Here is a 24,036-nt window from a genome sequence, read left to right as displayed (position 1 = left end):
AGGGCCTTTGGCAAAAGCCAAGGAACGTTTTCATAATGAGTTAGTCAGAAATAAAGGTTGTCGAGAATATCCAGGAAGTGGTGGTGAGTGCCAGGCAGGCTTTACGAGACAGGAAACACTTAGCATGTTGGTAAACCATGTTAGCACATCGGCAAAGGCATGTCAGCAGTTCTAGGATTGGAAATTGTTACCATGGGGAAAAGCAGCAATTAGGAGAGCAATTTCAGTTAAAAATATAAAGATTGTTTCTTTAAATTAATTCTTGAGTTGTTCCTCTGTGCCTGTATAGCAGAATCTAAAAGATAACTCATATAATGGGGAACATTATATTTTTTAAAACTTAGAAATTCTTAAAAAGGAAACCATTAAAGAATGTAAAATTAAACTGGTAGAAATTTTAAAAAATAGAATAGAATCCACTCATCATGATGTATGAATTAAAGAGAATCCTGGCAGCATGTATGGTGCAGGTCAGTGGTTGGGAACCCAAGTGCTACTCTAATCCTGCCTCTGCCATTTTCTGATGTGTGACCTTGGGTGCATTACTTAACCCTTCACCTCAGTTTTCTCATCTGGAAAATGGGTTTTAGTAGGATTGTCGTATGGGTTGAGTTAATACATAAAAAGCTTAGAACATGCCTACAAAATAATAAGTGTTACAGGAGTGTTAGTTGTTATTAATATATTCCAAATTCTCCTAAAGAAAATCTTCCCACACTTGTGTATGTGATTATCAAAAACCAATGAAAAATCATGGTACATTACACAAAACACATCTTTCTGCAGTAGACTTTTAAAAGAAAAAACTCAGAACTAACATTTCCCCCCTTGATTTTCACTTTTTAGAGTGGTGAAACCAGAACAATATCTCACTTTCATTATACTACCTGGCCAGATTTCGGAGTCCCTGAATCACCAGCTTCATTTCTCAATTTCTTATTTAAAGTGCGAGAGTCTGGCTCCTTGAATCCTGAACACGGGCCTGCGGTGATCCACTGTAGTGCCGGCATTGGGCGGTCAGGCACCTTTTCTCTGGTGGACACTTGTCTTGTTCTGGTAAGTGACCTCATTTCAGTCTTCTGTACCTTTTTATTGTTTCCACTGGCAGAAGTAAGCTCGAATGTCAGGATCCCAGAACTGTGTTTTTCAAACTTGAACTTCTGCCTTCTTTTAGAAAAACCAAAAACTCTCATTCACATCCTTTCAGCTGCCTCTTGCTGTGACTGGTGGGGCTGCGTCCAAGATAATTCTAGAGCTCTTGAAGGAGACTTTTCCTGGTAGCTTTTGTTACCTAAATGATGGGTCCTCTCCCCCGCCCTTCTTATTTTTCAAACATCAGTTGGTAGATAATATTGAATTCCTTCTTGCCTTAGTTTCCTTGTTTACAAACTGCAGAGAGTGAGAGTATTCTCCTCCCAGGACTGTCATGAGAATTAAGTGGATGAGTGCATTTAGAACACTTTCTAAGCCCTCGGTGAGTGTGGGTTTTAATATCATTCCCTGAGGTTCCTGTTGTACCCGAGGGCTGTGTTCTTTCTCCACCAGCCTTCCCAGCCCCAGCCTGGGTACCGGCCTGTGCCTTTCCTCCCTTTAGGTTGATGGGGAGGGTATCTTAGCACGTCTACTGTGTTACCACTCTGCCTAATATCCTATACTTCAGTCAAAAGCGGCTTGTTATGTTAACTTTGACGTGTTTAAGAACTCTAAGCATCTGTTCTGTTAATGGTAAATATTAAAACTGGATCGTGTGTTTGCCTGTTCCCTGCCAAATGTAACTTCAGCAGCTGTTCTCTTTTCTGGTTGGGGTGTGGGTGCGTGGATCCAGCCCCAGCTGGTGCAGCGGCCCCGCGGTGTCCTTGTGGGTCTGGCTGTTTCCGCCTTTCTGCTCCAGCACCCTAAGGTGGCTGCCGTACACAGACGTGAAGGCAGAGGGGCGCCGAACGAAAAGATTTACTCCTGCCAAGACCTTCTTAAAAAAGGAAGGCACTAATCTCGATGTATTTATCCTTACATTAAGCCAGAATGGGCCATAAATCCTCCCTTCGACCAACCACTAGCCAGAGTGTATGAGATTCCTGTTGGTTGGAGCCAGCTGTGAGTTAACTGAAGGGCCAGGAGTCCTCCCTCTGCTGCCTGGACGGGGCAGACGGGCAACCTGTGCTGACTTGCTCTTAGCGGTTTTCCTGTACTGCTTCTCTTTCCTGGACTCTTAACAACAAAAGTCTTGAATAATGTTTACCTTTCTTGCAGATGGAAAAAGGAGACAATATTAATATTAAACAACTGTTACTGAATATGAGAAAATACCGAATGGGGCTGATTCAGACACCAGATCAACTCAGATTTTCATACATGACTATAATAGAAGGAGCAAAGTTTATAAAGGGAGATTCAAGTATACAGGTAAACTGTGTATCAAATACGATTTGCATCACATAGCTGCACTCCGTTTACGCACGTGTCTTCTCCCTTCCTTCCAAAAAAGCATGTTTACATTAATGTGGTGAATCCAGCTGGCCCCTAAGATTGTAAAATGTATGCCCCCCTCCTCCTGTGTACCTCAGCCTCATGTTAAATCCTGCCTGTTACTCAGAAGCCCGAGTGGGGACACAATTTCATTAAAGAAAGTAAGGTTTCTTGTAGAGGAGGGTTTAAGTATTTCATCATTAAAATAACCAGAAAATTTAGCTACTTTTGCCCCATTAAAAACCTGATCTGGAGTTATACAAGAACACTTAGTTTATATCATAGATATTTCATCTTTTATAACAATGAGCAAGCAACTTGAGTACTTGCAGCAAACTTAATGAAATTTCAGGAGAATGTTATTTTTCTCTGGTTGGTGGCTTTATTCCTATGAAGGTATTTTTATTCCACATTTGTAAAAGCTAAGTTCAAAGACTGATTATCAGAAATCTGTGTTTATGTACTAACGTAACATGTGAAATAGAAACAGAAGTAACAACAGACACCCGTTTCTTGTCTGAGCTGATCATATGGAATTGGACTTAAGCAGTTGGAATTCTTTATTTTTCTCTTACATGAACCATTTGCTTGCTCTTCAGCTTCTGTGATTACTAGCCAAAGCAGGAATATTCTGAATAAGCCCTCCTTTATAACTGAGATCACACCATCTGTCAAAATGGAATGAGATATAAGTAGTTAAGTGTTGTATGGATTATACAGACATTTAAATATTCTTAAGCAATTTTATTTATCAGCTAACTTTTTTGTTCCGATCATTGGTGTTATTTTAACTATTCAAGACAATCTATTGTATTTATCAATAAAAATTTTAAGTTTTATTTAAAAGGTTCCCCCCCCCAAATCTTTAGCATTAAAGAATAATTTTTGTTTAATTAATTAGATTATTTATTTATTTATTTTTGGCTGCGTTGGGTCTTCGTTGCTGCGCGTGGGCTTTCTCTAGTTGCGGTGAGCCGGGGCTACTCTTCGTTGCGTTGCATGGGCTTTTCATTGTGGTGGCTTCTCTGTTGCAGAGCACGGGCTCTAGGCGTGCAGACTTCAGTAGTTGTGGCACGCAGGCTCAGTAGTTGTGGCTCACGGGCTTAGTTGCTCCGTGGCCTGTGGGATCTTCCTGGACCAGAGCTTGAACCCGTGTCCCCTGCATTGGCAGGTGGATTCTTAACCACTGTGCCACCAGGGAAGCCCCCTAAAGAATAATTTTTAATGAAGAGAAACGTCAGTCTGTAAAGTGCTTGGTATGTGAAGATTAAGCCCATGAGGCACAAGACCCTCCTCCGACGTTACCTCAGATGTCCAGGATTAGGAACAAGTCTCTCTTTAATCTTGGCTTATGTCTGCCAGTTTACATGCAGAGGTTTTCCCCACACACTTCTGTTGCTTCCTTGCTAATTTCCTGGCTGTTCTTACAGACTGAGTAACTCTACGGAACGTGTGCTGTCCTTTGGATACTATCCCTTGCTCCACCTTAATTTTTTTTCAAGTTTCATTCCTTTAGTTTTAGAATATATATGTGCTTCCTGTGCAGATCGTTTTCCCCACAGAGATGAGTTTTATGGACGGGCTTTTGTGTGGTCCCTATTGTCGTGACAGTGCAGTTTGTGTCTTGGAAGAACTTTTTCTACCCCAGTTTATCTGGTGCAGTGTGGCCATCAGATCTCCGACTCAGCACCTTTATCCCTCATTCAGAAAGACCCAGGCGTCCTCTGCCTCCGTCCAAATGGGATGTTGGAAGTGTCTCTATTTTTCAAGTGCTCAGGATCAGAAAGCCTGTTACCCTTCCGGAGGGCTCAGTTTCCACAGAAATGATCTTAGCAAGGCTCTAATAATTTATATGGTGCTGTGAAATTTTTAAAATTTTAGATAATCGATTAGTACATATTGAGTATAAAAGAATTCAGAGAATGTGAAAGTATATCATTTACAAAGTAGAAGTCTTCGCTAACTCACCCCCCAAATATGTAACCATTGAGGCCTGTGTGTATTCTTCCAGGACTGCGTATTTATGCCTATGGACTTGTTTATTTTATGTAGATATTTTCTCCTTCTGGAACCCCGCTGTCTAATGCTGGAGCCACGTGTTCTGTTGAGTGTTGAGATGCAGCCAGTCTGAATCGAGTTCTGCTTAAAGTATAAGATGTACACATATAGGGAGAAAAAGTGTAAAATATCTCAGTAATTTAAAAAATATTGATTATATGTTCAAATGAAAATATTTTTAAATGTTGAATTAAAACATCTTGTCAAAATTCATCTTTTTTTAAAACGTGGCTATTAGACATTTTTAAAGTTATATATGTGGCTCGCATTACATTTCATTGGACAGTGCTATACTAGAACCTTAGCTTAGACCAGAAATCTCAGAGAAGTAAATTTCCCTGAAATCTTAAATCATAAAACTTTATTGTTACAAAGATCTAGAGTTACTTTGTTAATGTGGATACCCCGAACTGCATGACTCTGTCCCATGTCCCAAAAAGTGTCTCTTAGGACATACAAGGATGTGATAGGCAGTTTATGGACTTGTCTGTCTCTCCATACATCTGCCTCCTCCCCTTTGCCTCTTATTTTTGGGGAAAATTAATATTTGTAAGAAGAAAGAAGGAAGCTTTTCGAGTGTGAGTTGATGGCAGCGGGGTGAGGGATGCCATCTGTCCAGAAGCACCCATGCTGTGTAAGCTTCGTCTCTGGTTCTTTTTCCTAAAGGGGGCCTCTCTCTTCACCTTCAGTCTTAATCTAGATTTACGGGATACGAGTGGTGTTTTCATTATTGGCTACAGTTTCATGTTAGTTTTCCTGTGAAGATTTCTGGCATATGTGGATATAAAATGATTTAGAACCTGCCAGGACAAAGGAGAGCTGTTAATATTCACATCTAAAGTGACTGTATCTGAAACCAGTAACTGTGTTTGTGATGATAATCACATAGCATACACAACTAATAAAGTTATAAGTAAACATATACTTTTAACAAATTACGGTGGGTTTCGAGTTTAAATACATCACTTTACAGCTCCTTCGAGGGGCTTTCTTCAGTGAGAAATGGGGGTGGGGTTGCAGATGGTGTGGGGGGCATTGCTCCGCGAGTGCGGTTCATCTGAGTGTGCGGTCGGGAGAGGTGAGCAGCCCCGTCTGCTCCAAATGGGAGCCGAGGGCAGTGCCGGGTCCCTGGCCTCACAGTCGGCAGCACCGGCAGCACAGCCGAGGCAGGTGAGCCTGGAGCCTGCTTGCCAGGCGTGTCACAGGGGAGGCAAAGTTGAGTGAGTTTGCTGCCCAGAGACCTGGCAAAATGACATTGCCCTTTGTTTTTTCTTTTTAAAATTCACTAGCATTAAATCTCTCTTTCTCCCCCACCCTCCTGCTGACTCTTCTTGTTGACAGATTCTGGATTTGTTGCATATTCTGGGAAGTGGTCCAGTAAGACTTGGTTTTTGGCATCATCTTGTTTATTGACATTGTTGAGTTTTGTCCAAGTATAAGGCCAAGTTGCTGTAACTAGATCTCAGTGAAGAATTGACCAGCATGCATTCTGGAGACAGTTAACATTTTTGTTGGATACTTAAACTATCTGGTGTCTGACACTGATGATTATTTCCGAGATGCAGAGCCTTGTGAGGGGTTCAAATCCCGACTCTGCTACTCATTAGCTGTCATCTCATTAGTCACAACAAGTCCCAAGGCAGGTGACAGTCCTGTTTCATTGGAGGAAGATAGGATGTCTCTTCATCTTGGTCTAAATCCTGCCTGATCTGAAGTCCAGGCGTGCTGAGGAGTCTTCCCAACCCAGTGTCCAGCCAGCTGCCTGGGCTGCTGGGGTACCTGGTGGGGACAGTCAACTTGAAGGCCTCTGGCACTGCAGGGACCTGCTGGGAGGTCTCACCATTGGTTCTCTGCTAAACTGGACAGTGGCAATGAGCAGGGCACACTGGGTCACGTTCAAGGGCCATCTTGGTCACTCTTCCAGAGGCACATGCCTCTGGATTAGGAGACGGCACAATCTGACTTTGGCGAAGATCTTCTTACTAGGACCAGTATTTTGGTGAGGTTAAAGTCACTACGTTTTATTAAGATTATTGTATTCAACTACATACTGATGTGCATCAATATTAAATGCTTTATTATTGGGACTTCCCTGGTGGCGCAGTGGTTCAGAATCCTCCTGCCAGTGCAGGGGACATGGGTTCAAGCCCTGGTCCGGGAGGATCCCACATGCCGCAGAGCAACTAAGCCCGTGTGCCACAACTACTGAGCCTGTGCTCTAGAGCCCACGAGTCACAACTACTGAGCCCACGTGCCACAACTACTGAAACCCATGTGCCTAGAGCCTGTGCTCTGCAACAAGAGAAACCACCGCGATGAGAAGCCCATGCACCGCAACAAAGAGTAGCCCCCACTCGCCGCAACTAGAGAAAGCCCACAAGCAGCAATGAAGACCCAACGCAACTAAGATAGATAGATAGATAGATAGATTTATTAAAAATGCTTTATTATTATTAAGTATTCAACTTAAAATAGACGTAGCTAGAAGTGGTATGACAAAACACATTTTTCTTTTTCATTCATATGTTAGCATCACCAGGTTTTCTTAAGTTAAATATAGAATTTCAGTTTCATAAATTTTATTTAAGGAAAGTCAAAACTTTAGTGTTTGCATTTGTTTCTCATTTCTCTTCCCTACTTAGAAACGGTGGAAAGAACTTTCTAAGGAAGATGTATGTCCTGTTTTCGATCATTCACCAACCAAAATAATGACTGAAAAATACAACGGGAACAGGATAGGCCTAGAAGAAGAAAAACTGACAAGTGACAGGTATACAGGACTGTCCTCTAAAATGCAAGATATGCTGGAGGAAAACAGCGAGAGGTAAGGTTACTGCAATAACAATGCTTGAAAAGATGAGACTTTTATTTTAATAAGTTCTGTGGATGGGAACTAATATAGACCCTTAGTGTATTGAATTAATGTAACCATTTATTTATTACTTAAGGGCATTTAAGTAGTATATAATGACATCATTGATCTCAAAGAAGCTAATACTTAAAGACAGAAACCTGTTGGAAAATGGTTTAACACAATACTTATTGAGTGTAAGAGTTAATATAATTAGATGCTAAAATGTGTAGTATGGTGCAGAAAACAGACAGTATGAATACCTGCCGTTTGTACAGTTATATAGTGTTCATGCTACTGTTACAATGTAATTGATAATATGCCTTTAATACCATTATGAAATAATTAAATGAATATTTCAATTTAATTCTGTTGTTGGAAGAAAAAATATTTTTCAAAAAAAATCACATAAAATGCCCTATACTTTTTGAGTTTTGAATCCATATGAATGTGTAAACTCTTCAAGTTTTTAAATTTGAAAAATTAACGTTTCTTGGGCTCCAAATATCTCACACATTACGAAGCTGGTGTCCTGAGGTGTGAGTCTCTCAGAAAAGTGAATGAGCTCTTTTACTCCCTCTCTTCAATATCTCTGAAAGACTTTTTTCTTTTCTTTTTGTCAAATATGCTTTTTCTTGTGGAAAATTTTATGCTGTAGTCATATTTGTTACAGTGGGATCTTGGGATGTGCTGTGAAAATCGTTAAGGTCTCCTATACATTATAGCTTCAGTTCTGTATTTCCCCAATATAAAAATTGCCTGAAATTTTATAAAAGGTAGCGTATTACAGTACGTAGTAAGTTGCTGTATATCATATTGAAGAGTTTATTATGACCTAGCTGTGTTACTCCTTGTGTATGGCTTCAGTGGTTTAGACTACAAGTTAAAGCATAAAGTTGTTTCTTCTTCTACCTTAGATTTACCAGTTTTAAGTCAGGAAATAATACTGGGAGCTCTGTATCCTTTTATATATTTTATATATGTTTTGCCTGATCTTGACTACAGTGTAATTTTTTTTATTGGCAGGTACACACATACTTGTTATAGTGAATTGTCAGTCCAGAGAGTGAATTCTGACTAATAATTTTTGCAAGTCATTGTAGGAAATATTCAGGTAGAGTTCACACAGCCAGAGATACCTGTGTGTGTGATAAGTTAAAGTGAAAAAGACATTAGGAAGACTGCAAAGCATATGGAGATGAGCAAAATATAGTCCCCAAATTGCTGATACACTTAGGGGACAAAACAAGGACCCAGACTAGCAACATAAATTATTCACTATAAATGAAATGCCATAGGATGAGAATAGAAGGGCTCTAGAGGGTGAGAGAACCAGAGAGAAGAGGTTTCTTAGTTTAGAAGGAAACAAACTTGGAGAACAGCAAAAAAAACACCATTTGGGCAAGAATGAGGTTGTACATGGCAGGAGAACACATGCTCTTGTCTCTTGGGTGTGTAACTAGGAGTGGGGTTGCTGGGCCACACGTGGCCACTCCGTGTTGAGCATTTTTTGGCCAGTTTTCCAAGCGGCTGCATCACTTCACCTTCCCACCAGCAATGTCTGAAGGTGCCAGTATTCCCACGTAATTTAACGTTGATAAAATAATCTAATATGTAGTCCATATTCAGAGTTCTCTAATTATAAAAAAATATCCACCTTAAAGCTCTACAGAAAATAACTGTACTGAGATATAATTTACATACCATAGAGTTCACAAAATTTAGAGCATACAGTTCACTGGATTGAGTATATGTACAGAGTTTTGTGGCCATCGCCATAATGTAATTTTAGAACATTTTTATGATCCCAGTCTCTATAGCTATTTAAAAAAATAATTCAAGATCTGATCCAGGATCATGCATTGTATTTGGTTGATGTGGTTCTTTAGTCTCCTTTAACCTGGGACTATCCACCACCTTTAGTTTTCACCCGTTGCTGGACATTGCAGCTTATAGATGAGTTGTCTTTTAGGATGCCTCACAATCTGGATTCCTCTGATTGTTTTTCACTATTAGATTCAGGTTAAACATTTGGGCCAGGAAAAAAGCTGCCTCTTAATGTAGTAGATGCTGAAAAGGCATTCAAGATTCTTAATCAAGCCATACCATCAGAGATGTGCTTCAGAATAATTACTGGGGCGTAGTATTTACTCTGAAGGCGTGGAAACTGGTTAGGCTTTTGCTGTAATATAAGCAGTAAGTGAAAAGAGGAGATGAATTTTGTGAGTTTTTTTTTTATTAACTGATTTTAATAACATGACATAAAACCCCTACACTTGATATAGTTGTTATGCAAAATACATAGATGAATACTGTCTTCTTTTAAAAACATAAATAAGCAAGACGTGAAAATAGGCAAGTTTCCGTTAAATAAGTGAAAAAAATTTTTAAAGTTTTGCTTTCCATATCATTTGGTGTTATAAAATGTTTAGCTTTCATCAGCTTCAGGGTTTGTGTTGCTCCCAAATTTTTCATGTAACTGAACTCTCAAATCTGCTAACACCCACTGAATTGATTCCACTCTGGATGGTAAGGCATCAGTTTCTTCTTGCAAGTTTTTCTTTGCTTCTTCTAGCATTTCTCATGTTTCTTCTTGAGAATGGCTAATGAAAACATCACCAGTCTGATGAGGTGTCATTAAGCAGTCCTCGTTTGCAAGCATGATGTCCTAACAAGCATCTTCTAAGTTTGGGAGTTGTTTCTTTTTTACTTCTGTTTCTTCCTTCAGCTCTGTGATTCTGCTTGTATTCCATGCAAATCTGTATGTCTTTTGTTGATTTTCAAAAGTAAGCATTGACATCTTCTGCTGCTGTCTTCTTCATGGTGGCTGCCATCTTAGGCTTATGAGATATTTTTCAATGGAAAAAAATAGTAGTTTTCATGTTGCCTTTGGCCATTCTTTGTGTTGTTCCGGGACCATGATCCCAGAGTCAAAGAGCTTCCTTTGGAACAAAAATTCTGTATTGAATAGGAAAATGGGAGCTGGAAAAGGGATGGGCAGACAGCAGTAGGCACTCGCACAGTAGAATATTCAAGGAAATGTTAAGTATAGGGGCCTTTGTGAAAAATCAAATACGAACTCCAAAGGGGATCAGATGCCTGGGGACCCTCTGTCTTCCCACTCCTGCTGGGTGTCTAGCAAAGAAAGAAAAAATACTGACACCATGCTTCTTTTCAGGTCCTACTAAAAATATTTATTTACATAAAACTGTACCAGCGATTGTGATTGAATTACCTGAGTGCATCTCTGGACCATTTAGAGTACTGAAGCTTTTCCCCTTTTTGTTCCAGCATCTGAATGAGTTGAGAAGTGGGGTGGGGTGGGCGGGGGGTGTGTGCTCTCCCTGCATGGTTGAGCCCAGCCCTGCTGATGTGCTCTTGTTTGTTCACAGTGCTCTGCGCAAGCGCCTTCGGGAGGACAGGAAAGCCAGCACAGCTCAGAAGGTGCAGCAGATGAAGAAGAGGCTGAACGAGACCGAACGAAAAAGGAAAAGGTGGTTATATTGGCAACCTATTCTCACTAAGATGGGGTTTGTGTCCGTCATTTTGGTTGGCGCTTTTGTTGGCTGGACACTGTTTTTTCAGCAAAATGCCCTATAAATTATTAATTTTGCCCCGCAAGCTTCGGCACTGGTAGCTGACAGTGTTGCGTGAATCACAGGGGTTCATCTGTTAGCAAACTCCTCAGACACCAGACGGTGCAGTTGACTAGACACCCACAGAGAACTGGGGTGTGCAGTCCCCTCAGCACCCCAAGGCGCTGCCCACACTGTACCCGCTCCCTAAAATAAAGACTTGAATGCTTCTTAAGAACTGGTACATTTTCAACTGTATTCATACATGTTAAGTGTAATATTTCACCTGACCAGACTGAGAAGTCCTTTATCACGAGGATTCGTTTTTGGAGGCTGTCTGGATTTTAACCTGCACTTGATATAAGCAATAAACATTGTGGTTTTATGGACATTATTACTGGAAAGAAAATGACCTTTAAGTAATGCGTGTAATGTATAATGTACTGTTCACATGGGCATGAACATTTTATATTCTTAACCATTGCAGGGTAAATATATTTTATAAGTACCTATTTAATCTTACTTTTGTAGTTAAATGTACTTTTTAAAAGCTCAATTTGAAAAAAAATCTGTTACCACAAAAAAAAATAATAAAGTGTATGTTGATTCAATTGTACTGGATACATTTCCTAAAGAAAAGTTTGATATGAGCAGGTAGAACTCTGAATAAGCAATTTTTACTATATATTTGCATTTCTTTTATGTTTTACAGTTTTCCCAATTTTAAAAAGAAAAACAAAGAAACAAAAATTTTCTCTAAAAATATCTTTGAAGGAAAATTCTCCTTACTGGCGTAGTCAGGTAACAGTTGGTCAAGACTTTGTAAAGAAACTGGTTTCTGTAAAGCCCATTATTAATACTGTTTATTTTTCAGGAAAATTTCAGTGTAATTACCCTAATTTATAATTGGGGTAAACCATAATTTAGGAAATAAAAATAACGAGCAGCATTTTATTATCCATGATTTCAGTTTATTGGACTGAAGTTTTGCAGTAAAAACTTTAAGATCTTTCTACTTCAATAAATAGTATAATGATGTTGAAACCTACACTGTCCCTTTAACTTCTTAATGGGTATTTTTAGAGCATATTGTTTAATGAATCTAACTGCTCATTTGAGTGCTAGCTTTCTTCAGATCGTAACATTCCTTTCAGTGTTTAACTTGTTTTACTTAAACTTTAAATAGTTGTTATAAATTTATCTGCTGAAATAATGAAATCACATTATTTCAGTGGTTTTCAAACTATGCTTGTTGGATTTCTAAGGGGTCACCAGGAGGTGGTAGGAAGGAACCCAAGCTGCCAACCTTTACTTCCAGCAGATAAAGTAGGCTGTCTCTGCTTTATCCACTTTACATACTAGGTACGATTGCTGCGCGAGGTTTAATTATTTTCAGCGGGCAGTGATCATTTAAACAACAGTTTGAAAACCATTGGTATAGATAGACTTTTGAGTTGATTCGAATAGCCTTCTCTAGTGGGTTGAGTTATGCTGAGAGTATGAGAGCAGGATGCAGGTGGTGCTGTGTGTGGAGGACAGTTTGTGTCACATGTGCCCACGCCCTGCTCAGCACCACTGTGTCCTGTAACCTTTACATGGAAGGAGGTAAGAGGGATGTTGCTGTGTCTGCCTGCATCACCCCTGTGTTCAGGCACCATGACCCTTACATTTTAGGTCGTTATTGGTTTAAAATCTTTCTTTCCAATTTGCTGTGGTTTATCTTTGCTAAAATGCAGTATATTACTCTGCAAGTCAAATACAGGTAGACCTATTCAATTCCAACTGGGGGTCGCCTTGCTTTCAATAAAAGGCAAAGACTTTATGGGAAACACAAGCTGATAATGATACGCTTATCCCTGGGCAGGGTGGACGTGCTTCGTGGGGCTCAGTGCTTCAGCTTTGCTCTTTACTTCCCGTCCTTCTGGAGATGTTTGCCATAATGTATTTTTAAAATCACATCCGGTGTAGTGGACACTTGTTGATAAACTTCTGCTGCTGCAAACGTTAGTCATCTTTCCTCCTCCAAGCATATCCCTGAGGAGAGCATGTTAATTTTTACCAAGGGTTGTGTTTTTGGTGGGTGCCCTATACTAATTACTGAAAATGCGTGGCCACGTGCCTGACCTTTATTAAAGAAGGCGTCTAGTCAGAGGGACGGGCCAGGCTGGGTCCTGCCCTCGGGGAACAGCAGAGGAGTCGGCAACCATGGTGGGTGTGCATCTTCCCAGAACTTGTGTCTGTAGGTCTTCCTGGTGTTTTCTAATTAGAACAGATGCTGAAAATCAGTTGTACGGTTTGACTTCGATGAGGTGCTGGTATTTTCTTAATAAAAAAGCCAGAAGCTTTATTATTTTTAAGAAAGACTATCTGCATTAATACCTAGTTCATTTGTGTTTGTATCTGCTCCTGCCGATAAACTGACAGCACCCCGGATTCAGCACCGTCTTTTCTGGCTGTACCAACGGGCTCCATACTCATTTCCACGTGCAGCCAAGCATTTTATGCCATCCTACCACTGAGTTTTGTCTATGCTTGTATGTGTAGAATATCTACAAATACAGTTCTCCATATTTAGTTTATCCATATATAGCATAAAAGTGATGTAAAAGTGCATAGAGAACTTCGGTAATGTACAGACCACTTCTCATGTTTAGATGTTTTATATATTTGCTCTGTCCTTATCCTCTTCTATATTTTTGGTCCACTTCATTATGTATTAGTATTTCTACCAAGGAATGAACAAAAAAAGAGAAAGGAAGTTAAAAAGTTGATTTTTTTTTTAAATAGCAGGTGCATCAGAGGAAGGAATTGTGACCTTAAGTTAATTTTATGTACACTTGTGCATGTCCCCTTTGTTTCAAATAAACTAGAATTGATGGTTTGAATAAAAAAATACATATTGGTTTAAAAAATAGTTTCTGGCATGGAGCAGTCCTCCAGCTTCTGTATCAGTTCCGTCTTTGCTTTCAGCGTCCTTGACAGTGATGGTTGTTCCCACTTAGAGGTCATTTCCGTGGTGCTGGGCATGGTGCTGGGGCTTCCCACGTGTTCTCCTGGTAACCTCACAACAAGCCCGTGCAGCAGGTGGTGGTGTTACTGAGCCAGAATCAGCCTGAGACTTGACATTTCTACCTTCTCTCCTGTTGTCATCATTGAAGACTCTCATGTAGAGAGTATTTTAGAATTAAATTCTCAAAGAAAGGCTTAACTTCTGCAAGTCGTTTCCCTCTTAGAAAAATATCTCTGATTAGATTCTGTGTGAACAGACACAGGCTAGAACCTGATTATGTTAGAAATATTTATTGACCGTTGTATACTCTCTTTTAGTGAGTACATTTCCAGAGTGACTGCCTGGTTATTGTACAGATCTTAAAATCTAGTCTGCCTTGATTTTTACTTTCAGACACGAGTCTTACAGAGACTTTTACAATACAGTATATTGTAAGTCTAATGCTATTATGTCTATCATCCATTTCTCCCTATGTCCAGGCAAGCGTCTAAGAGTCACACCTTCCGTCAGCACTGACTTATTTCTGGTTCCAGCAGGTCCCTGTGGGTTTGTTAGTGGGGTAGAAAGCGTGGACAAGGGCGGGGTGGCTGAGGTTAGGACTCCCGTGTCTATCCCCTGCTGGAGCTGAGTGCCTGGCAGGGATGGCGTGTTCTGGGCTCCCATTTCTACATCACAGCTATTCAAGTCTCTCTTAACTTCAGGAAACCCTTATTTGGCGTTGACTTATCTAGATGATAGTCATCTTGTAAATAAAACTTTGAAAAACAGAAATTCAGTATTTTTTCACATAATAAAATTAAGTTCTTTTGACTTAAAATACAGGTCTTGGTCGTCCCCTGGATGATTTATTCTGGAGTTGACCTGTGTCTTTCATCTTTTCCCTAGTTCATTGGTTTGGATTTGATTCCATCTTTCCTTGTATCTGTCTTCAAAGCACTGTTTCTGGGACAGCAGCACCCACAGCCCCTACAACAGCAGATAAGTTAGAAATGCCAGGTGTCCTCTTGTTCTGCTGAATGTGTATGAGTGATGTCATGTTGCAGAGTACTGCCTCGGCTAAGCAGTGACTCAGCCCGAGGGGCTTTTAGTTGGGTCGAGGGATTGTCTTTATCAGTAACAACCTGACAATGAGAATTCTCAAACGCTATGACCGTCTCTGTGCAGTCCAGTGGGAGAATGAAAAATCCAATCATTGGTACTCTTTCTGTTTGGGTTTTATAATTTAGAGTGGAATATGGGAATTTTAGGATTTAGGGAGGATATTACTTGAAGAGTCTACTTTAATACTACTGTCTGGTTTTCCATCACATGGTATGGGGGAGCTATAAGGAGAATGGAATGGGAATTTTTTTCTTTATGGAGACCATTTTTTAAAGAAAAGCATCAATTCTTTATTGTTGCTCTAATTTGGCATAGATTTTTTAGACATATGATGATGTTGATACTTCAAATTACTACTATAAAAAACCTGAAGTTATTCTGAGTTTGGTGAATTCGGGAGTTTCCCACTGGGTAAGTTGATGTTGTCTGTAAGGCAGTGAGTGCCTTGCTCACCGCAGAGAAGTGTGTGGGACTCTTTTCAGTAAAGCAAGGATGAGTATCTGGTGGCAGGAACTACTTCAGTGTGGAGCCAGCCCCTGTCAAGACCTTTTAGTTGTTCTAAGGGGTAGTTCATCCTTGCTGAGTGTGTCTTTAACACACTGCTGGGGAGGCAACACCTGCCGGTTCTGCGAGTCAGTAGATACACCTCTCCGAGGTGCATCCCATTACCCGATTTTCAGACGAGAAAACTGAGTCAAAGAATAAGTAACTTGCAAGGTTGTACATCTAGATCATGACAGAGCTGAGATTTGAACTCCAGTCTGTAGAATCCCAGTAACCCCAGGCCTCACGCTTTCCCATTATGTCACACGCAACCTGTTTTTATGGAATATTTAAGTGGAAAAGCATTAGACAGCTACTGTTATCCATTAAAATCCAAAATAACCCTCTTTTTATTTTTTAAGTGAAACAAATCAAAGTTTTCCCCTCCAAAAAATTTTGTGGAACAGTTTGAACTACCACTGAGCCAGAGTAATACTGGAACATCAGAGCACTCTCTAAACCAAACCATTATTTCATTTACTCTGACTGGATCAGTTCCTTGGTTTTAACAAGGGGACTTCTGAAGGTGTGGGAAACACATGCATATTTTGCAGCACTCAGGGTCAGTCAGAAGCTCCTTTCCTCACATCAGCCACTTTGGTTCAGGGTTCTCAGGTCCCTGCAAGAAGCACCTGTGGTAGTTTCTGTGACCACAGGCACCTAACAAGAATGCTTCCTTGGTGTCTGGACATTTCTCTGTCAGTGCTGGAAATGAGACACCAAGGAGCCAGCAGTCAGGAAGAAGCCAACTCGTAGTATTGGGGGTTTTGACTAAATGTTTTGGATAAATGTGTGGGTGTGGTTTATATCTCCTATTTATTCGCGTGGAGGCACAATAATGACAAGTATTTAGATCTGGGGTTTTTTTTGTCAGAGCAAGGGAAGTTGAGGGGAAATATGTTACCACCTCAGAAGTTCAGCTATTTGCAAATATTGTGAAATAACATTAAAAACTCACCTGCCCTTAAATTAGTTGTTATTTCATCTCTCTATCACTTGTTTAAACTCTCATTTATCTTTACTTTTTGGCATTAAAGTACAATAAATCTATCAGTTATTTTATGTCTGTGTTTTCTTTTAATACTTAAATCATGTCACTTCAGTTCTGTATTTCTGTGATCATTAGTATTACCCTTCAGGACAAAAAGCATGCTGCTAACAGTCCGTGAGTTAAAGATATAAGCCAACTTTATGTTCATACATTACATTCATAATATTTTTAGCAGTATGATACAGTGAAGGTCCAAATTGGATTAGACTTTTGCATTGAATTCTAAAGTATTGGTAAGTCTAGCACATACCATATAATCTTACTAAACTGTTGTGGGTACATTTTTTTTTTAAACTGTCAGTATAGCTCACATGGAGGTCATTTCTTGAGTAATACAGGATGACCTAAAAAAATTCATAGTTATTCTCGTAAAAGAGTGAGAGTTATGGTGCTTTAACATGAGTCTACCTCACACCACCAATTCTGTTTGAAAATCAAGCACATAAGCAGTTTTACCAAGGTAACAGTGAAGCACTCAGTGTGATTGAGTGTGATGTGTTGGAATGTTTTTTTGGTTGCCTTTTTAGTTCATTGTTAGTCCTTTTATGTTTGTGTGTATCTGTGTACGTCTGTGTGTTTGGTAAATATGAATTGAATAGATGACTTCTTATTTTATGTTTTAGGCCAAGATTGACAGACACCTAAATATTCATGACTTGAGAATATTCTGCAGCTATAAATTTTGAACCATTGATGTGCAAAGCAAGACCTGAAGCCCACTCCGGAAACTAAGTGAGGCTTGATAAGCCTGTAGATTGCCTCACATTTGTCTGTTTACAAAGTAAACCTTACATCCAGGGAACGAAGAGCACCACCAGCAGAAGACTTTGCAGAACCCTTTCATTTGATGCATTGTTAAGTTTTTTAATGCGTGTGTGAAATGTAGAGAGATGTAAAAGAAATAAATTAGGAAAGACTACTTTGTATTGTACTGCCATTCCTACTGTATTTTTATACTTTTTGGCAGCATTAAATATTTTTATTAAATAGACTGTGTTGGTTTGTGTGCATTATCTTAGGACAGCTCTGCTTCAAATAATGAATGTTTTCCTAAGGGTTTGCTCTCAAGTTTTTATAACTAGCAACTGACACTTAAATTGAAATTGGTTCAAAACGTTGGCCCCTTGGTTTTTTAAGATGTTTATTTAGTTACCCTATCAATATAGGTTAGGTGAATGCAACAAAAGAAAAGTTATAATATCCCTTTTGTTACCTGGAAAAATATTAATATGGATAATGGTATTAAATCAATTTTAAATAAGTACAGAAATTCAGTGCAGTTTTTAAATCAAAGTGTTACTCTCTCCTTGGAGGTTGTGCTTTCCCCAAACAGCTCCTGTTGTAAAGAGACCAAAGGTTCCTTCCTGAGGGGGCATTTGGCCTCTTGACCGTCTAATTTCCCGACCACGTGCTGGGTTTGGGCTCTGAATTCACTCAGTCCTCAGTCCTGGTGATACTCATCCAGAGACACGTCTGCGTCACGTGAGCATCACCGTAACGTGTGACAGCTCACTGTTGTTTTTGTTTTGACAACTGTGAAAGTTCTGTAACACCGTTCATTGAATAATCTATATCACTTTTCACAAATTTAATGACTCCCCTTTTCTTTTTTGCCTTGTTGTCCATGGGGTTTTAGTCTATTTTAGTAGTAAGCAAACGTTACTAATGCCTCTTAAATCTTTCCTAAAGAATGCGTGGAAAGTTTGTTATACCACAAAGTACAGCAAGATAATCCTCCAGTGTGTCGACAAAGCTTCTTGAAAGCGTTGTCTGCACTCAGCTACCTCTATTTCCTGACTTGCCGATACTCTCCCCGAAGATTGTGACTTTCTCTTGCGTCACTCCAAAAATGGCCCGTAAAGGTCGTCTTAGCTCATGCTGTACCAAATGCAGTTGACACTCTTCAATTTTTCCTTCAAATGACTTCTTGACAGCAGAATGAACTCCTTTGAAGCTTCTCCATAGACTCAAGTAAGACTTCTCTCTGGGTTTTCTCAGTCCTTCTGCCTGACTCCTCCTCTTCCTCTTTTTTTTTTATTTTAATTTTATTTTTTATTGTGGTAAGAATACCACACGAGACCTACCCTCTTAACTTTTTAAGTATACGACACATTTATGGTATTGTTGACCGTAGCTACAGTGCTATCCAGCAGACATTAGACTGTTCTCATCTTGCTTAACCGAAACTTTATGCCTGTTGATTAGTATCTACCCACTCCCCCTCCCACAAGCCCCTGGCAACCACCATTCCACTCTTTGACTCTACGAATTATACTCTTTTAGATACTTTTATGTAAGAAGAATATCCAGTATTTGGCTTTCTGTGACTGACTAGCTTGTTTCACTTAGCATAATGTTCTCAAGGCTCATGTGTGTTTTTTAAGGCTTAGCAGTATTCCATTGTCTGTATATACTACACTTTTTAATCCATTCCTCTGTCAATGGACCTTTAGGTTGTTTCCACATGTTGACTATTGTGAATAGTGCTGTAGTGAACTTGGGAGTGCTAATATGTCTTTAAGATCCTGACTTCAGTTCTTTTGGATAGATACCCAGAAGTTGGATCGCTGGATCATGTGGTGGTTGTATTTTTAATTTCTTGAGGAACCTCCATACTGTTTTCCACAGCAGCTGTACCATTTTGCATTGCCACCAACAGTACATGAGGGCTCCAATTTGACCTTATCCTCCCCATCACTTGTTGTCTTTTGGTTTTTATTTGATAATAGCATCCTTACAGTTATAAGGTGATATCTCATTGTGGTTTTCATTTGCATTTCCCTGATGATTAGTGATGTTGAACATTTTTTTCATATACCTGTTGGCCATCTGTATGTCCTCTTTGGAGAAATGTCTATTTAAGTATAGTCCTTTACTCTTTAACTGGTTTAGTTTTTTTGCTGTTGAGTTGTAGGAGTTCCTTATATATTTTGGAGACTAACCCTTTATCAGATACATGGCTTACAAATACTTTCTCCCATTCAGTAGGTTGCCTTTTCACTCTGTTTCTCTCCTGCCTGACTCGTATATTGGAATTCCCAAGGTCTCATCTTTGGGCCTTTGATTTCAGCGTTGGAGGATCTCATCTTTGCCGAAGTGTTTATCTAATACCTCTGTGCTGATTACATGCAACTTCTTCGACTCCTGGCCAGACATCACCACTGAGTTGTACCCATACATCCAGATCCACGAATGGTCATTGCATTAATTTCTTAAGCTCCAAACCTGAGTGTGGTCTCATCCCCATCTCATGTTCCTCCCGTGTTTACCTGGTTATTCGGTAGCATGTGCTAGAAACCTGAAGTTCATTCTCAGTTCCTCCACTTAGGCTCCACATCCAGTCAGCTCACCAAATCTCTCCCACTGCCTAGCTTTAGCTTACACCTTCGTTGCATGTGGGGGTGACGGCAGCAGGCTTTCCTGCCATTCCACTCTGCCTCACAAGTGATTTAAAGTAAAGATCTGGTTTTACCCTCCTTAAAATTCTCTGATGCCACCTTGGAAAAATTTGCCTCCATTTTAAACCCCAAAGCCCCCAGCATGCTGTTTGCACCATTTCATCTTTTTGGCTGCTGTGTGTCTGTCCATTTATATACATATTTTTTTTTCCAGTTTTATTGAGAAATAATTGACATACATCACTGTATAAGTTTAAGTTGTACAACACGATGGTTTGATTTGCTTATACGGTTGACCCTTGAACAACTGTGCAGGTGCACTTAAGCACAGAATTTTTTTCAGTAGTAAATACTACAGTCCTACATGACTCGCGGTTGGTTGAATCCATGGATGTGGAACCGTGGATACAGAGGGCCAACTAAGTTATACAAAGGTTTTCTGCTGCTTGGAGGTTGGGCACCAACAAGGCCTGTGTTGTTCAAGGGTCAACCATATTGTGAAATGATTAGCACAGTAAGTATGGTTAACATCCATCATCTTACACAGATACAATTAAAAAAGGAAGTTTGTCCTTGTGATGAGAACTCTTGGGATCTGCTGTCTTAACTTTCCTGCGTATCATACGACAGTGTTTGCTGCAGTCACCGTGCTGTACATCACATCACATCCCTAGGACTTACAGAAACTGAATATCTGCACCTTTTGACAACCTTCCTCCAGTCCCTCCCCCGCCCCACTGCACCCACCCACCCACCCAGTATCTACAAATCTAATCTCTTTTTCTCTGAGTTTGGAGTTTTGTTATTTTAGATTCCACATATTTGTGAAATCACACAGTATTTGTTCTTTTTCTTTTATTTCACTCAGCATCATGCTCTCACTATCCATCCATGTTGCAAATGGCAAGATTTTGTTCATTTTTTTGGGTGAATAGTATTCCGTTGTATGCATACCACATTTTCGTTATCCATTTATCAATTGATAACACTTAGGTTATTTCTGAATCTTGGCTATTGTAAACATGGGGATGCAGATATCTTTTTGAATTAAGAGTTTTCGTTTTCTTCAAATAAATACCCAAAAGTGGAATTGCTGGGTCATACGGTAGTTCTACTTTTAATTTTTTGAGGAACCTCTGTGCTGTTTTCCATAGTAGCTACACCAACTTACATTCCCACCAACAGTGCACAAGGGTCCCCTTTTCTCCACCTCCTTGCCAACATGTTATTTCTTGTCCTTTGGATAATAGCCATTCTGACAGGTGTGAGGTGATATCTCGTGGTTTTGATTTGCATTTCCCTAGTGATTAGCAATATTGAGCATCTTTTCATGTACCTCTTGGCCATCTGTATGTCTTCTTTGGAAAAATGTCTGTACAGGTTCTTTGCCCATCTTTTTAACTGGGTTATTTGGTTTTTTGCTGTTGTATGAGTTCTCTATATATTTTGGATATTAACCCCTTACCAGACATATGGTTTGCAAATATTTCCTCCCATTCAGTAGGTTGTCTTTTTACTTTGTTGATGGCTTTTTTTGCTGTGCAGAAGTTTTTTAGTTTGATGTCCCACTTGTTTATTTTTTATTTTGTTGCTTGTGCTTTAGGTGTGACGCCCTGTCTTCCTTAATGGGCACCCAAATTGCAACTGTGCCAAAACATTTGGAATTAGTGGAATATTCCTTGTTCATTCGTTGGATGAATGTTTATTGAACACTTACGTGCTAGGCGCTGTACTAGGCATTGCATATTCAGTGACGAGGGGAACGTGGTTGTGGTCTGCTGCAGTCTTGTGGGAAAGTCAAACAGCACACGTGTAAATAAGCAAATACACATGCAGTTAAAACTAGTGGTAAGCACTATGGTGGAGGTGAAAAGGTACCTACTTAGATGTGAAGAAACGGGCTTTGGGAAAGCAGAAGCAGAGACATCGTTCAGGAACTCTGGGGCCTCACTCTGCTGCTCTCCTTGGATAAGGATGTGGCCTTACAAGAAGTTTGGCTCAAGATACGAAGAGTCCAACGTTTGAAGGTGTTGGGTTAAAGCGCAGTGCGTAGATTGCTAGCCTGTGTTCTTTCCGAATGCCGATGTGAGCCCCAGTTTGGAAAGGGCAGCATCAAAGCAAGGATCAAAGTTTCCAGATCTGGTGAGACCCCACCCGGTGGTCTCTGGCAGTCAGGGGCATGTCACTCCGAGGTTTCTGGAGGCCAAGGGAAGCTCCTCTGAAATAAGCTGTATCTGCCACTGTCCTGTGTGATCGCCTACTTTTGATAAAAGTTTATCTTATTTGAATCAGGAATTTAATGTAACCTGTGAGTCTTTGGATGGGTCTCTTCCTGACAATTCTTAGCCCACCTGAAATGCCGCAGCTACTCGCAGATGGGATGGATGTGAAAACCCCTCCACTGGGATCAGACTTGGGACAGAGAATTGGGAAACGAAGGAGTGAGCTGACTCCTCCTGGACGGAGCCAGGACAGTGTGTGGCCTGAGACACGGGGTGCTTGAGGGGCCCCTCACTCCCCCGTCCCAGTACTTCTGAGTGTCTGGTGCACAGGAAGGAAGCCGAGACAACAAAGTTTGGTGCGTGTTTTCTCTCCTTTGCAGCCTCTAAACCGGAACTACCCAGGGAAGAAGGTCCTGGGAAATGTGTTCTCGGCTTCAGAGGGAGCGGTGGTGGTGCCACATCACAGCAGGCAGCCGAGCACAGCACGCGTGGCTGACGTCCAGGGTGCCACCAAGTCCAGCATGCTTGCGTTTCAGAGCAAAAGAAGTAAAGATCTCAACATATACACATATCAGATAATCACGGCATACACTTTAAATATATTACAATTTTATTTGTCAGTTATAGCTCAGTAAAGCTACAAAAAAAAGTAAAGATGAAGTCAAGTTGGAAGCACCAACATGAGCTACTCTCCACCCACAGGAATGTTCAAGGTGGGCCTGATGAACTGGAGCCATTTGAACCTTTGAAAGACCAAAAGACTGGTGATGCTCAACAAGGGTAAGAAATGTATAATATTGATAAGATGGAAAGTTCTGGAGATGGTAGTAGTAGTGGCTGCATAACAATGTGAATACGCTTAGTGTCACAATTGTGCAGATGAAAGTGGTAAATTTTATGTATTTTTAGCACAATTATATGTGTGTGTGTTGTGGGAATGTTCTCCCTAATTATTCATCTGTGAAGTGGGAATAATAGTATCTGTACTTCAGGGTTGTTGAGAGACATAAAGGCATCTAAAATGCTTAGCGCAGTTGCCAGCTCTTAAATATTCACTAATATCAATGTTATTGTTACCTAAAGGATGTGTTACTTATATTGCGATAAAAAATGCATTAGGCCTTCAGCCAGATGATCAAGGTCAACGTCAGCAGAGATAAGTCGTGTTGATAGTATATACTCTTAGCACCATATGATGAGATGGGCACTTTTCCTCTGTGGTCTTCCTCCCCAAAACACATAACCCCAGTCTAATCAAGAGAAAAACATCAGACAAATCCCAGTTGAGGGGATACCAAACCAGTCCTCCTAAAAACTGTCAAGGTCATCAAAAACAAGGAAAGTCTGAGAAACTGTCACAGCCCTGAGGAGCCCAAGGAGAGAGGGCGACTAAATGTAATATGTCCTGGACAGGATCCTGGAGCAGAAAAAGGACATTAGGTGAAAACTAAGGAAATATGAATAAAGTATGAACTTTAGCTAATAATAATGTATTAATATTGGTTCATTAATTGTGACAAATATATCTACCATTCTAATGTAAGATGTTGTTAGGAAGAGAAACTGTGGGGTATATGGGAACTCTCTGTACTCTTTGTAATTTTTTTGTAAATCTAAAACTATTCTGAAAAGATTATTAAGAAATAAAGGAAGACTTAAAAATGATTCAAGAGAAAGTGACGATATTAAAGATGCCAAAGAAGGTCCCTGAGAAATGCAGAGTGAACAGAACACTAACATGTAACCAAGAAAAATTTCCAG

General features: G+C 40.0%; 1 protein-coding gene and 1 pseudogene across 4 annotated transcripts in view; one reads left to right on the top strand and one right to left on the bottom strand.

Moving 5' to 3' along the window:
• The window catches only part of PTPN2 (protein tyrosine phosphatase non-receptor type 2), a 78,478-nt gene extending 60,832 nt beyond the window's left edge, over window positions 1–17,646 (top strand). Inside the window, exons 6-11 of one of the 4 annotated variants that reach the window (XM_057526531.1) lie at window positions 847–1,056; window positions 2,251–2,403; window positions 7,167–7,348; window positions 10,768–10,869; window positions 11,663–11,751; window positions 17,279–17,646. In XM_057526531.1, coding sequence (XP_057382514.1) covers window positions 847–1,056; window positions 2,251–2,403; window positions 7,167–7,348; window positions 10,768–10,869; window positions 11,663–11,747 — 732 coding nt within the window. In that variant the 3' untranslated portion in view covers window positions 11,748–11,751; window positions 17,279–17,646. Of the gene's footprint in view, window positions 1–846; window positions 1,057–2,250; window positions 2,404–7,166; window positions 7,349–10,767; window positions 11,629–11,662; window positions 11,752–14,845 lie in introns of those variants that run through there. The other 3 variants (XM_057526532.1, XM_057526533.1, XM_057526530.1) reach the window with 3 other exon arrangements.
• LOC130704612 (prefoldin subunit 4-like) lies at window positions 9,727–10,209 on the bottom strand (annotated as a pseudogene).
• Window positions 17,647–24,036: the final 6,390 nt, after the last annotated feature.

The sequence above is a fragment of the Balaenoptera acutorostrata genome, chromosome 13, assembly GCF_949987535.1.
Source record: "Balaenoptera acutorostrata chromosome 13, mBalAcu1.1, whole genome shotgun sequence".
Lineage (NCBI taxonomy): Eukaryota > Metazoa > Chordata > Mammalia > Artiodactyla > Balaenopteridae > Balaenoptera > Balaenoptera acutorostrata.
The sequence above is the reverse complement of the archived record's forward strand: the minus strand, read 5'-3'. Positions and strand labels throughout refer to the sequence as shown.